The sequence below is a fragment of the Setaria italica genome, unplaced genomic scaffold, assembly GCF_000263155.2.
Source record: "Setaria italica strain Yugu1 unplaced genomic scaffold, Setaria_italica_v2.0 scaffold_11, whole genome shotgun sequence".
NCBI classification, from domain to species: Eukaryota; Viridiplantae; Streptophyta; class Magnoliopsida; order Poales; family Poaceae; genus Setaria; species Setaria italica.
In genome coordinates this window covers 177,692-192,178 of record NW_014576735.1, presented here as the reverse complement: position 1 = coordinate 192,178, position 14,487 = coordinate 177,692, and the positions used below count along the sequence as shown (strand labels likewise).

The 14,487-nt window shown below is 45.1% G+C and overlaps 1 protein-coding gene across 2 annotated transcripts; it reads right to left on the bottom strand.

Moving 5' to 3' along the window:
- Positions 1-159: 159 nt before the first annotated feature.
- On the bottom strand, positions 160-4,439 carry LOC101760976 (BTB/POZ and MATH domain-containing protein 3). Of its 2 annotated transcripts, none has more exons than XM_004987223.3 (4): positions 3,793-4,439; positions 3,232-3,580; positions 2,407-2,683; positions 160-547 (listed from the first exon to the last, which is right to left on the bottom strand). In XM_004987223.3, exons 1-4 carry the CDS (start codon positions 4,176-4,178, stop codon positions 432-434), a joined length of 1,128 nt encoding a protein of 375 aa, XP_004987280.1. In that variant the 5' UTR covers positions 4,179-4,439; the 3' UTR covers positions 160-431. The 2 variants fall into 2 exon arrangements, with proteins under 2 accessions (XP_004987280.1, XP_004987279.1); XM_004987222.4 differs by having other exon boundaries at positions 160-628; positions 3,793-4,437.
- Positions 4,440-14,487: the final 10,048 nt, after the last annotated feature.

The following is a 14,487-nucleotide window of genomic DNA, read 5'->3' as shown; positions in this document are numbered from 1 at the left end:
GATGATTTGATGCCAGCATGAAATTATTTATCTGCAAAAATGTAATTGAATTTTGAACACATTTGATTGAGATATAAACAATCTTTCATCATCACATATCGCCAGAACCTCTTCGATCCAGCATTCCTACCATCCTGACAACCACATCAGAACACAACATTGAAACATGGTAAATTCCTCATTTTTCATGACACAGATTATCACAGCTGCACATGTCAACCTGCAACATAAATTTTCCATGCTAGTAACAAATTTACAACTTCTGCAATACAAAATCATCAGGATACAAGATTATTCACAAGCTACTCAAGTCTACATTGAACCGTCACCTCAGAACTTCCATCCCCCTTCCCCCACCATAGCATACGGATCCTGGGAAGCGAGGCAGCATTTTAGTTACATTAGTTTACAGCTTGCATCTAACCAGCCCGCTAAAACCTCCTCCGGATGCGCCTTTCACTAGCCTCAACACTTTCGACTGGTGTTGCGCCTTCGTTCCCACAAACTCCCCTCTTTCGGTTAACAGATGCATGATCATCGTCCACAACTGCCACAGTGGCTAACAAGTCAGATAGTAGGGACGGGCATGTCTCTTCCAAGTAATTAAAGCCTTCTGTATCCATAACAGCTGCAGAATAACAACAGCAGCAACAGCACAGCATGAGAAATTCAGCAAACAACACCCATCGGGCTAAAACTGTAATTCAGTTACAACTGATGCAGGTGTCACAAGACAACAGAACAGCCTTGGCTGAGTTAGTCTTGTAGAGACCAATCTGACAAACACACAGAACAAAGGCCTCTAAATGAGGCTGAGTTGATGATGATTGGACCTAGAATTATCATCTGGAGGCACACTGAGACCAACTACCCAAAACAGGGAAGGGTGCTAAATAACCTTTTGAGAAATTGAATCTGCCATTGTACATTGTACTACTACTGATTCACCTTGATATCTCTTCACCAACACTTCATATATAGACTGTCAGAGTGAAGGATCATTGGAAAATCCAAGGGGTCTAATATCATTCTGCCGCTCAAGGTTATTATTCTTCCTCTACACTAACAATGGCAAGCAGCTTTGCATTTCTGTTCTAATAACTCAAAGATGAAGATATATTTATAAGAGCAGATCTTTTTAAGGTTGGCAGACACATCATGATGCTTCTTCATTTGTATTGACATGGCCGATGCAACTACGATAAAGTTGCATAGCTAGGCACAAACTAATCATATTTCAGCATAGTAATATAGAAATCAAGTATCAAGTGAGCAACCATTTGAAGTTACCACACCAAAGACTGGAGATAATGAAAGTGCAGATATTGACGGACTGATGATTAAAAGAGAAAAAGAAAATGGTCATTCTTATGTTGGAAATAGAATTTACAATCAATTCCTTGAATACCACAAGGATGACACCAGAATTGGATTAACCACAGCCCTGGACAAACAAACATAGAATGTGTATGCTTGTGTGGCCACCCAATCACCCACCCAGACCCACTGGACTGCACGCAGGCACAGTATGCTGACATCAGGAACTTATAGCTCTAGTTTTTAGCATTGGCAGAATGAACTGTACTAATAAGCACTCCAAAGAGTTTCAAACAAGAGCTGTTTTCTAATAAGAAAATAGATGCTAAAAGTCATGGATTCATCCATCCTGATGCTTCACTGGAAATCCTTGAGCACAACATCAACACTATTTTGAAACATGAGATAAGAATGTGAAACATATGTCAATGCTATTAAATCCTGTACAATGTAACACCATTATATAAGAGTTTGGTCATGCTTTTTAGGGTACTGGATAAGATTAGTGCATCATTATATTATTTGACGAGAAGTGCAAGGGTTGCGACATTTGCCAAATGAATTAAGCACCACTAAGCCAGTCACAAGCACCCACAAAAATGGTAGATATACCCATCCAATCACAACATTTAAGAAAGTAATAAAGGCTACACCACTGATAGTACCTATCTAGCACGACAATCATACTACCAAAATATACAAATATTGCACACTTATTTCCAGCCAGCCTGACATTCCAGCCTGTGTTTCAGGGCACATTCCAGATCAAAAATAGGATAAGAGATTTTAGCCTATTTAACCCCTTCAATTTAGTGCCCTAAGCCATAGGAAAACATCAATCACGTAGATTACCCTAGAAAAACATCGCAGAGTAGGAATATATATAGGAAAATCTAAACTACACACACGTCACACCTTTGTATCTCACCATGCACCATACTTTAGATGGTTAGATATATTCTTTGAACAACCAAGAAAACAACCCTCCAGTGGTGCAGAACTTGATAAACAGAATACACAAAATGCTGTGTACTGCAAACAGAATCATAGACATAAAGTATGTTTCATATTCCAGAGATAAAGTCATACCTCCCAAATTTTCTCTAACAGCAACAAACTTTAGACAGGCGAACTTTAGCTCAGCACAATGGTGCTGTTCAGCTAGGGCTAATGTTGTTGCGACTGTTTCAGGAGTCAGTTCATCACATAACTTTGCTTCACACAAGATACGCAGCCGGTCCAATCCATATCTATCAGCCGCGGCCAATAAATGCTGTACTACTACTGTTGATGTCCACATCGAGACAGATCCAGCAAGTTCATGAATGCTAGGAAGTTCATCAGCATATATGAAGTTCACCATTGCCTGCATTGGGGCGGGGGAAATGGCATTATAGTAAGGGGATACTTCCAATCAAATAGCAATGCATTGAATTATTTTTTTTCAAAGTAAAAAGTTCCAACACATTAAGAAGCTATAAGAAGCATTACAATGCAGAAACAAAAACAAGATTAGTTCTACTAGGAATAAGACCGAGACTGATTACGTTCTTAATTTATGGTGCAAAAGCATAATCAAAGCGCTTCAATCAAATAGCAATGCATTGAATTATTTTTTCCAAAGTAAAAAGTTCCAACACATTAAGAAGCTATAAGAAGCATTACAATGCAGAAACAAAAAAAAAAGATTAGTTCTACTAGGAATAAGACTGAGACTGATTGCGTTCTTAATTTATGGTGCAAAAGCATAATCAAAACGCCTCCAGTTTGAGCACTAAATTTACATAAAAAAAAATTACCCGCCTAACTATGCATCCCTCCTGGATATAGGTTAAACTACAGCTTCAGACAACAAGTGCCTTGAGCAGTAGCGTACAGAGGACATATGTTGGAGTGGAGCAACCTAGTCATTACCTTGAAGACAACAGGCTCCACATCCTCCACGACAACTCTGTGCAGATCAGGTTTTCCAATAGGACCAAAGAATTGGGCTTTGAACACCGGAGAGCGAGCAGCAAGAATCCACTTATGTGCCCTGACTTTCTCGTCACCCACTTCAAAGGTTATGTCACATCCAATGCCGAGGCTGAGGAGCTCCTTGAAGCAGCGGCCCATGTCCGAAAGTGGAAAATGAACCTGGGCGTTCTTTGGTGTTTCGATACGGTTCTTGACAACACCGACAGTGCAGTTGAGCACTAGGCAATCATTCTTTAAGAAATCAGATGTTTCCAAGAGTGACCTTCTGTAGAAGCGCTTGTAACCCCTGAAATGGAAAGGATGATGGGAATAATCAGAGAAACAAAAGATGCTTCCTTATCGATTTCTCCCCAATAACCTAACTTGAGAGTAGCGACATTGGTTGCAATTCATCAAGGGAGCAGATGACTGTAGCCGATGTAATTAACATAATCAATCTAATACTAGAGCAAAGGGGTAAAGTAAAATGCGGGTGAGGGAGGGAGGGAGGGATGGTACCACATGGATCCCCTGTACTTGAGCGTGTAGGGGCCTGCCTGGAGCGCGCGGTCGAAGTGGGAATGGACCTTGTGGCGCGCGCGGCCTGACTGGTCGAGGAGGGTGAGCTCGAAGAGCGCGCGGACGTCGGCGCCGTCGGAGGCGAGCGCGACGAAGACGGAGACGTAGTTGGCGTTGTCCTCGGGGTTTTTGCCGTCGGGATAGAAGTAGACGGCCCAGTGGTATCCTCCGACGGCGAAGATGTCGCTGGTGACGAAGCGGCCGGGGCCCATGCCCTTGGCGAGGGAGAAACCCTTGACGGTGAACTGGTGCGAGCCTCGCACCGCCTCGGTGACGGAGCGCGACCAGGATGTCGGCGGGGGAGGCGTCTGCGGCGGAATCGCCATCGCATCCGGAAACCCTAGGGAGGGGATGGTGGATCCCGGTGAGGGGGAGGCCTGGCCGTGCCTACGCTACGACTAGGAGGGGCTCTGGGCTCTGGGTGGGCTCTGGGTGTGGGTGGTGGATTCCGGCGAGGGGGTGGTTCTGGGTCCGGCAGGGGTCGATGGCGATGGATTGACACCCACCGTCGCCCTCCGCCCCCCTCTCCCTCTCTCTCTCTTCCTACTGCGGTAGGGGTTGAGAGTGTGGGAAGGGGAAGAGAGCACTTTTCACTCTAGTCCTCCTCTAATGCCGAATTTTCATTCTGCTACAAGAAATATTACAAGTTCCCCCATTCTGGATGGTCCTGGTCACGGTTGAGGCCCACAGTGGATATCACTTCCCATGGAGCCCCTCCAAATTCATGCCATTGTGTGGAGGCGGGGTGCGGCTGGAGGGGCGGGGCTCGACTGTCACTTGGGGTGTGTTTGGTTCTGGGGTCGAAGTGGGTTGGGTTGGAGCCGACCCATGTTTGGTTGGAGAGGGTGAGGGTTGGGTCCAACCCAGTTGAGGAATATTCCTCATAGATCCGGGTTCATTCGATCCCCGAAAAAAGGTGGAATCATCCCAACCCACTTCTTCTCCGTTCGCCCTGCCCGCGTCCGCCCGCCCGCCCGACACCGTCGTCGCCCTCCACTGGCGCTGCCGCCGCTGCCCGCCCGACCCTCCATCGCCCTCCACTGGCGCCGCCCTTCGCCCACCCGACATCGGCGCCGCCCTCCGCCGCCACCCTCCACTGGTACCAACGGGGAGGTGCGCGGGCCGAGGAGGTGCGTGGGCGAGCTCGAGCCCCACCACGGTCGGGCGAGCTCGAGCCCCACCGCGGTCGGGCGAGCTCGAGCCCCGCCGCTGGCTGGGCGAGCTCGATGGGAAAGATGGAAGGGAGGGGGAAAATAGAGAGAGGGTGACAGGTGGGCCCGTAGCTGACCGGTGGGGCCCACAACTAACAGTGTTAAATGGACATCCATTCCAACCCTCAACCTCTCCAATTAAACAAAAGACTGGGTCAGCTCCAACCTACCCATCCAAACATGAGATGGGTCGGCTCCAACCCATAAAAGTGGGTCGGCTCCAACCCAACCTACTTCGTCCCAAAACCAAATGGACCCTTGGTGGAGGCGTCGAGGAGGGGTGCGACCGTTGGTGCGCAGCATCGCGGGGAAGGCAGGGAGAGGGGGCCCGGAAGCGTCGGTGTTTTATACAGTCAACCTCGCCAGGTTGGAGGGGTATCACGAGAGAATAGATTGATTGGTAGAGGATTATTGGATCTAAAACTTGAAGGTAAAAATGAGTACACAAGATACGAATTTATACAGATTCGGGCCACCATAATAACGTAATATCCTACGTCCTATTCGGGGTGTTGTATATTGTGCCCTGCGTTTGGGTGTTGTTTGGTATTGAGGATTTGGTCCTCTATTGTGGTTCTATAAGGTCTTCGCGTACTGATCTAGGGACCCCTGCCCTCCTTTATATACTTCAGGGGGCGGGATTACTAAAGTAAGAGTCCTAGTAGGATTACAAGGTATGAGTCCATGTAGGATTACAGGGAAATCCTAATAGGAGTCCGTCTTCTTCCTTGCTTGCGGGTACTAGGGATCTATCCCCGACAAGGAGGGTGCAGTGGATAGTCACGTTGCGGGCCCTCGCGGCGGCACAACATTTGGGGCGACAAGTGCCCCTGGCCGGCGCACAGGCCGCACCCACTTAGCGAGCATAGCGAAGCTCGCTGCTGCAGTGGGCTAGGTGGGGCGGAGTGCGCTGTGAGTGCGGGGAAGTAGGTGCGCACGGAGTAGAACCCATCACCGGAGTGAGGAGCCGGAGCACCACCACCGGTATCAGCCGAACCTCAGCCACACCGCATAGGGCACCACCACTAGTGTACACCGAAGCTCAGCTGGGTTGTACGTGGCTCGCCCGCAGTTGGTGCTCGGCAGAGCTTGTCCGTGTCGAACTGGGCTCCCTCGCCGCTGGCATCCGCCGCAGCACGGTTGGCCCATGCAGCCTTCTCTGCAACATCGGAGGGCAAAACCATGAGGGACAAAGAGCCTCTCCCCTCCCCTTTTTCTATCTTCTAACCCTAAATCAAAACTCCTCACCATACTAACCATAGTGCTCCACCTAAAAGCATTAAAAAAAATTCACTTTCCGACCACCATGCCACCAAAGACAAAAGTAACTACATGAAGCATCTGCAACCCAAATACCTTAGGGTAAAACCATCCTATTATTCGTCGAACCATCAAATGAATACCACTCATTCATGATTTTGCTTCACCTCGATGCAAGCTTCATGATTACCCCGTTGACCCAGTGTACCAAACATACCCCGCCAATAGTTTTGAGGACTAAACCATTAAACTATCCCTTCCCAGTTTTGAGATTCAAACTGGCAAACCTTCTTAGACACCTCGCAATGTGTGACTCACCGCTAGTTTTGTGGTTCAAACCAGTCAAACCCTCCTACACACCCCTCGAAGCGTCACCCGCCGCTGGTTCGAACCGATCAAACCATCTGAACCCATGTAGCACACTTACACGAGCCCCTGTAATGTCGACACATGTCCAGCCATCATCAAGGCCCTTGTTGGCGGCAGTTAGTGCACCAATTTATGAACCGCAAGTGCACGGATCATCATAGTCTTTTCCTTAGATTATTCATCCAAGGTTTATCAATCCGTGGATCGACAACGAACTTACTAGGGTTTTCCATCTAATTTGACATATCAATCCTAACATGAAATATTGATTGCATATAAAGGTAAACCTGGTAAATATGAATGATAGAGCATAGGTTGATCACATCCACATATACGCATGAGAGAGCGCAACAAAAGGTACAAAGGACCTATCGCCTTCTAGCTACAATTCTAGCCAATAAACAAGCACATCATGCATCTCATCCAAAGTAATCTTTAAACTATTACCTGCGGTCATCGCCCTGAAAATCCCCACCTTACACGGAAGCAGATCCTGTCACAATCCCCCTATCGATGCAGGCAGTTTAAGGGCACGACCACAAGTGAACGTGTCTAGCTACCATGAAGGGTCAACATATTAGATCTAATCATCACGATTACATAAAGCATGCTATGTAGTCTAACCTAGTATTAGACTAAAGAACAAGCATATTCATGATAATAGAAAGTATAAAAGAAAGCATCGAGTTGCTAACAGAATGCATCATGAAAGCTTCGGTAAAAACTCTCCGTTCTCAAAGAAAGGACAAGTGTTAAACACAATCGAGGAGTCTGTGAGACACGGGAACTTCATGCATTCCCATAAGTTTTAAAACCCGACCCCATTTCATTATTTGTCAGTACTCATCATAAAAAAATAAAGATTCTTGCCAACTTGGTTTTACAGAGTTCCCTCATCTCTCTTAGGCTGCCTCAAGCTAGTTAGATTTAATAAAACAAAAATATAGATGGAAGCTAATTAAGAGCAGACCATAAGTAGGGTCTTCAACTTGGACCAACAGTCATCAAACAGCTGCTAGGCAGTTGACGATTAATCTGCAGAGATATCATGTCAAGACCTAATAAGTAACAGTCCGTGTATGCATACATTATTGTAAAGCCGAATAGTACGTTAATTTGAGTTTGACAAGAAGAAAGATACTACATATATATAAATGCCCTAGCTATATGTATATGTAGTCTAGGACTCTAGAGGTAGCAAATTGAGTACTACTGGATCACGCGCGAGGAAGCGAGCTGGTACATACGGTGGTCGACGTGTATTCCACAGGCACACACAGATGACATGCATTCCAGCATCCATCAGCTCTGCTGCTGTGTGTGTTTTGTTTTGTCCCCCTGCATGGATCCCTGCATTATAACTAGCTACCATTGCTGCTAGTTGCTTGGATTCTTAGGTCTGTCTTGTCTCCGTGCGTTCACATTATAATCATGCATGTCATCTCGATGTCTTGCTGGTAGTTGCATGCTTAACACTGCACGGCAGCCCCACGCATTATTATATAATTTAATTAATAACCATCCGTACGTCATGTCGTCGATCGATTATTCATCGGTCCATCGGCTGCACGCACTGCACGCGTGATGATACTTTAGGGGTATTTGGATTACCTAAAACAGGAGGGCTCCGTATATATACGTTGATGAGCTAAATACACGAGGTCACAAAAGATATGTGCTAACGGCTAAAACGGGTCTGTTCTGGTGGGTCGAGCACCCGCCAGCAACCTTGAGCTAGCACAAATGCCGCCTGTGCTGCCGGGTGCTCGCCCGCTAGCACAGACCGCTCTATGCTGGTGGACGACGTTAGCCACCCGCCAGCACAGATGATTTCTGTGCTGGCGGGTGGTAGATCACCCACCAGCACATATGGTTTCTGTGCTGGCTGGTGCTTATCTAGATGCATACCAAACCAATTAGTGTTTGGACAAAAAGTTATGAACCTACAAATGCCAAAACAAACTATAATTTGGGATATAGTGAGTATGAATGTGATCTTGCTTGTGTGGCATTTTGTAAAATAAATATGAAATAACGAATGGCCTTACCGTGCTACCTCCACATTTGCCCTGGAGGTCTATAACTTACAATGTACTGATTGTGTCATTAAGATATTGCTTTACATGAAACAACAAGATATTAGTCTGAAATGATAAGTTTATCCGCTGCAGGTAGTACTACGCTAATTATCTATTTACAAATTGCTCGAAAAATAACCCTATACATATTTATCGATTATTGCCACAGCTGGCATTATTAAAAGATTAACTTTTTGCGGAAAATTATGAAAACATTAACCCAACATACCTAATGAAAATTGTTCGATTGGAGTAGTACCGTACTCCCCTCCTTCATAAAAGGAATACATTTCTAGTATTATTACAATGCAAATCAAACTATCTTAAATTTAACTAAATTTGTACAACGTCAAAAAGATATCTACTGTGAAAATATGTTTCAGGATGATAATTTCGATTCTTTCGCTTTACATAAAAGCGGGGCAGATGCCTTTGTCTAAAAAGGAGCTAGACATGCATAGAACCAACTGATGAAGGGATCGGATAGCTGGCCTGGCTGGTTGGCACGCAATCACGGAGCGAGATATGACTTATTGTTCCGTAGCCAGGCACTACACAAATGATAGATAATATATGCATGTTCTTGACATGGACAAGTATAGTACTTAATCATGCAGCTTAATTCATTTCACACACAACCGATAATAATTACAGTATATATGCTAGAGTTTCCTATGAAGATGAGTAATATAATTTGTGCTAGTGTAAAAGAGAGACACAAATGTAGGCAGGAATAAATCCTTGTATTGATCTCTAGACTGTTTACATACATACATAGACACACACGAGGAAGGGGTGCTACGAATGGACACATTTAGGGGGTGTTTGGATACCTCGTGCTAAAGTTTAGCACCTGTCACATCGGATGTTTGATGCTAATTAAGAGTATTAAATATAGGTTAATTACAAAACTAATTACACAGATGGAGTCTAATTCGCGAGACGAATCTATTAAACCTAATTAGTTCATGATTTGACAATGTGGTGCTACAATAACCATTTGCTAATGATGGATTAATTAGGCTTAATAGATTCGCCTCGTGAATTAGCATAGGGGTTCTGCAATTAGTTTTATAATTAGCTCATGTTTAGTCCTCCTAATTAGCATCCGAACATCTGATGTGACACTGCTAAAGTTTAGCACCCAGTATCCAAACACCCCCTTAAAGTCTGGTGTGAGACACTCGGTGGATGAGATCATACTGGTTTATTTCTAATTAACAGTTCTAACTCATGGTTACTCGTCACACTTACGTGTTTTTTTAATCACACATTACAGACATAGACGCTCACATACACGCACGCACACTTGCCCCTACGAACATGCGCATGCAACCTTACCCCTATGAGCACCTCCGAAAGACTGAGCCAGCAAATCCTCGAGATTGATGAAGTCGCCACCGGCACTTTGCTGTCGATGGATATGTCGCCTACCACTGAAAAATACGAGCACAAATGCAGTGCTGAGTCGTGGATTCGAACCCTAGTGAACAAATTCCACCACAAGGAATCTTACTACTGAGCTGCTCAGTTCGCTGTCACACATACGTGTGGATACATGCATACGCACACAGAGGTATGCAACTCGTATGCATATAGAGGTATGCAACTCGTATGCATATACCAGTGCACTTTAATTTGCAAGTGTTGAGCTACTTGACCAAGCACTACTCCAACGTGCAGCTTTGAGCTTTCTAAGGTCGATGAACATCCTGGTGTTTTTGTCTTATGTAATGATCGAATAGTCTTGGGACTATCTATAGCTCTATCAAAGCTCGGTCTAACCTACCGGATATAAACATGAGGCGTATTACATAACTCATTGCTACTGCTATATAATCAAATTCTAGATTCAAACAGACATGCGTGACCTACACCATACTCATATAAATGGTGTGTAAAAGCAGTATAAGCAAAACAGATGTAACCAAAACTTCTAAGCATGTAACCTTCCTGCACATGATGTAACCCAAACTGTAACAGATCCAATCTATGGACTTACAGATCAAGCGTCCCGTCCTCGTGTAGACTCGGATGCAGGGTTACTCGATGCAGTGCAGATCGAAGATGAGGCAGTGTAGAACGTAGTAGATCGATTCGAGCAGTCATGCAATTGCGCTGCCCAAAAATCTTATTACCGCCCCTCGTGCAGGCTTCTCAATGGCGAAGGCTCGGAGATACCGCTCACCCTGCTCCTCAGTGGACGCCAAGGAGACGAGCCGACGACATTCATCAGCACAAATCACCAGATGGAAAAAGAGAAAGAGAAGGAATTCGTGGGTATCTCATGTCTATGTTCCTAGACGTCTCTAGGACTTCTTATAGAGAAGAAGACAACCCTCTGCTGACTGTTTCTGCTATAAAATCGCCCCACTAATTGGCAGTAGTAATTGTCTAGTTAATTCAAGATTAAGGTATTGACTGCATGCTTATCACCTCTAATGACCGTTGTCAAAAGATTACACAAAAATGGCAAAAAGGTTACACAAACTTAGCTTGGCTGCTCACTGCATCGCAAGTCACAAGTCACGCAGCTAGTTACGTGAAAAGAAACGCGAATACACGCACGCGTGCGTTGTGTAACCCAAGCCCCATTCTCTCCTTCAGTTACGTATTGAGAGCAGTGAGAGAGCTCTCCTATTTAAGTTGGTTTCCACCAACTCAAACTAGCAGCATGGGACTATTAAAAGCCACCACATTCTTGCTTTGGGATTCCATTAAATGGACCTCTCCATGGGCCATTTTTCCAATAGATGCTAACACAAACACACAAGATTTAAAGGTTCGATGCACCAATGATGTAATACCCTACTTTCTATGTTCCTGTGGCTTGTACTCTAGTGTATGAGATTGGATGTGTGTCACACCCAGTTTTAAAACAAAACCAAGTGCTACCTATATATATGCTAGGATCAAGTTTCATACATATAGTGACATCATCAGTGAATAATAATAATAGTATCACGTAAAAGAATATAAATAATGACTTATGAGTCTATCAGAGATATACAGCTTAATCCTAGAAACGAAGGCTCCAAACTTCACAGGCAATCGACTGGGATCACGTAGGCCTAGCATCATCTTCACAGGACTTCACACACATTCCTCTTTTGAGCAGCAATTAGCAAGGGTGAGTACACTTATGGTTGGTACTCAGCAATGCCACAAGAAATAACCAGAATATCGATTTAAGTCTATCTTCAAGTTTATTAATCATGTGAGAGTTCAGCCCGCTCTTAACCGTGAGCACGGCTGATATATCAGTTTTACACTTTGCAGAGGTTGTACACTTTCACCACAAGTCGCGAAAAGTTCAGAAGAACTTTAGACCCAACCATGCTGTGCAAAAGTAGGCACTTATCACACTACCGAGGTGTGATTGCATAGGGACGTTACGATATTCCCTAATAAGAAGTAGCCCCCTAAGGTTTCCGGATCAGTAGCAGAGCATAAATCTCTCTCAAGACTGCGAAGCTACCATAGAGCAGATCAGTTTGAGGGCTGGGATATACCCCATCTGCCGCCGCCCCTCTTGCCCTTTCGGTGAGATCGCTTCAAACTAGAGTCTCTAATTAATTAGCCAAGATCAGAAACATGTAGTTTTTGTGGTTGCACTATTTTCCTGGGTGGTTCTCCATATTCCAATTGATGCAAGGTATTTTTATAAATAAGCATAGACAGAAGGATGGTTAGAGACATTTGCCTTTCTCCAAAAAAAGTTGCTCTTACCGCTCTTCAGCTCTTGCTCTCTTGAAACTCTTAATCTTCAAAGCTTTCAAACAACAATCCTTCTACTCGAAGCAAACATCGGCAAAAGCATACAAAACAAACAAATAAGTACAACTAAGAACAATACACCAATCAAAGAAAAGCTTTAAAAGAGCGTACTAAATGATAGGGCTCGATTCTAAGATCATGAAGGCGCATAAAACACTAAGAACGATGATACCGTTGAAATATACATCTATCGGAGAAACATTTTGTTGCTTGGGACCCCTCCTTGGCAACCACCCGCTTGTCATGGGGTTAGGTGTCGCGTGGTTGTACTACCTGCGCAGACAACAAGGATCGCCAATCCTTATTATTCCTTCAACCACCCCACTAGTTAGGGCTAGGTGAGGGCACTCACCAGTGATAGGAAGCAGTGCAAGTTGCCCTAGGTCACATCGGTGGGAAGGCCACCCATGTTTCCCCGTAGCCCTAGGTCACGTCGGTGGGAAGGCCACCCATGTTTCCCCGTATGACAAGTGAGACGACCGTACGCACCTGCCCCTCTTGTCAACTGTGGCTGACAAGATGAGGCCCTATCATGATAGTATTCCCTATGGGAGGCATGCAATGTTGTGCATACGCTCCTATGGCGGGTGCATGAAATGTGTTCGTGTGTGTATGCTCCCCTCGAACCTCCTGTGAGAGCGGGAGGGGGGGTGGTCGGGGGGGGGGGGGTTTGGCTAGGGTTCGTGTCCATGTGGATCCCGTGGGACTGAGGGCTAGCGTGTGGGGTGAGCGCCCCGAGCCTACTTGGCTCTCAGTGTAGCCTCGTGGCGTGAGCTATTGATGCTCCACGCTCTTGGTGGGTGGGGCCCACGCCCCTTAGCGTGGGAAGTTGGCTGACATGTCGCCTAGCCACAGGGCCCGCGTGTCAAGGGAGAACCACCGCTCCCTCGTCAGGCTCCCCTCGCTCACATCCCCTTGTTGACATCATTCTCATAGTCCTAATAGCTGGGGGCTAGGAGGTAGCTAGCAAATTCTCTAGGGTGAATCCAGGAATGGAATGGTTCCTTGCAAGATGTTTTAGAAACAAGCTCCTTGTAATAGAATAATACGTAATATGCGATCTTAGCATTCATATACTATATGTTTCTACCAATGCAAACTTTATGAACGAAATTTAAAAAAATATAGGCACAGTTGCCATTGCTACAAGTTTGGAGTAGGGAATAATTGAGTACATACATTATTAAAGTTGGTGGCGTATGGGACGGCAATTGTTGTTGCGATATCGACAGTAGGGCAACAATGCAGATGAGGGATGAATGAGATAGAATGTGCAGGAAGTACTTGTTGTACAATTATGATGGCTCGATGAGCACAGTATGGTGTAGTTGAGACTTTGATGCCAAGGTACTACTACACAATACACTGATCGTATAATTGTACCTGCCTGTACATGGACGGATCACTGGTGAAGCCACTATGGAGTAATTGATGGAACCCTGTATATACATATATGCATATGGATAGATGGAGAGTACAATGCACTAAAGAAACATACAAAAGCAAATAAATTGAAGCCCCTCATGGGCATGAATGCACGACCAGCAGCGTGTGCTGTAGCGGCGTACTTTGCTTAGCTTGCTCATTGTTTCAGGCCCATTGCATGCATGCAGACCGTGCTTGCTGCAAAATAGATGCATGCGATTCCACATGCTTATGCGAATACGATGACAGATCACTTGCTGACAACGTACAGACCCTGAGGCCCACACATGAACCAGATCGCAGAGTTCATTAATTATATTGGTGTGTGTATGCAAATTAAAGGTTTTACGTCTTCTATCTTAATTTCGTCCAAATAATAATAGTAATGGATCCTTTTTTTCATGGCAAATTGATGGGATCAGATCGAAGAGAGAGCTAGAGCTACCACCCTAGCTAGCTCTATATATATGCTATGCATACAGAGACAAGAGCACAAGAATCTTAGTGCCCGGCAG

Excerpts from the sequence above, each read along its gene's own strand:
- LOC101760976 (XM_004987222.4), bottom strand. The coding sequence starts at position 4,178 with ATGGCGATTCCGCCGCAGACGCCTCCCCCGCCGACATCCTGGTCGCGC. Across the intron at positions 3,581-3,792 it reads AAGTACAGGGGATCCATGTG|GGGTTACAAGCGCTTCTACA; the intron begins GTACCATCCCTC and ends TTTCCATTTCAG. Across the intron at positions 2,684-3,231 it reads TGGAGCCTGTTGTCTTCAAG|GCAATGGTGAACTTCATATA; the intron begins GTAATGACTAGG and ends GCCCCAATGCAG.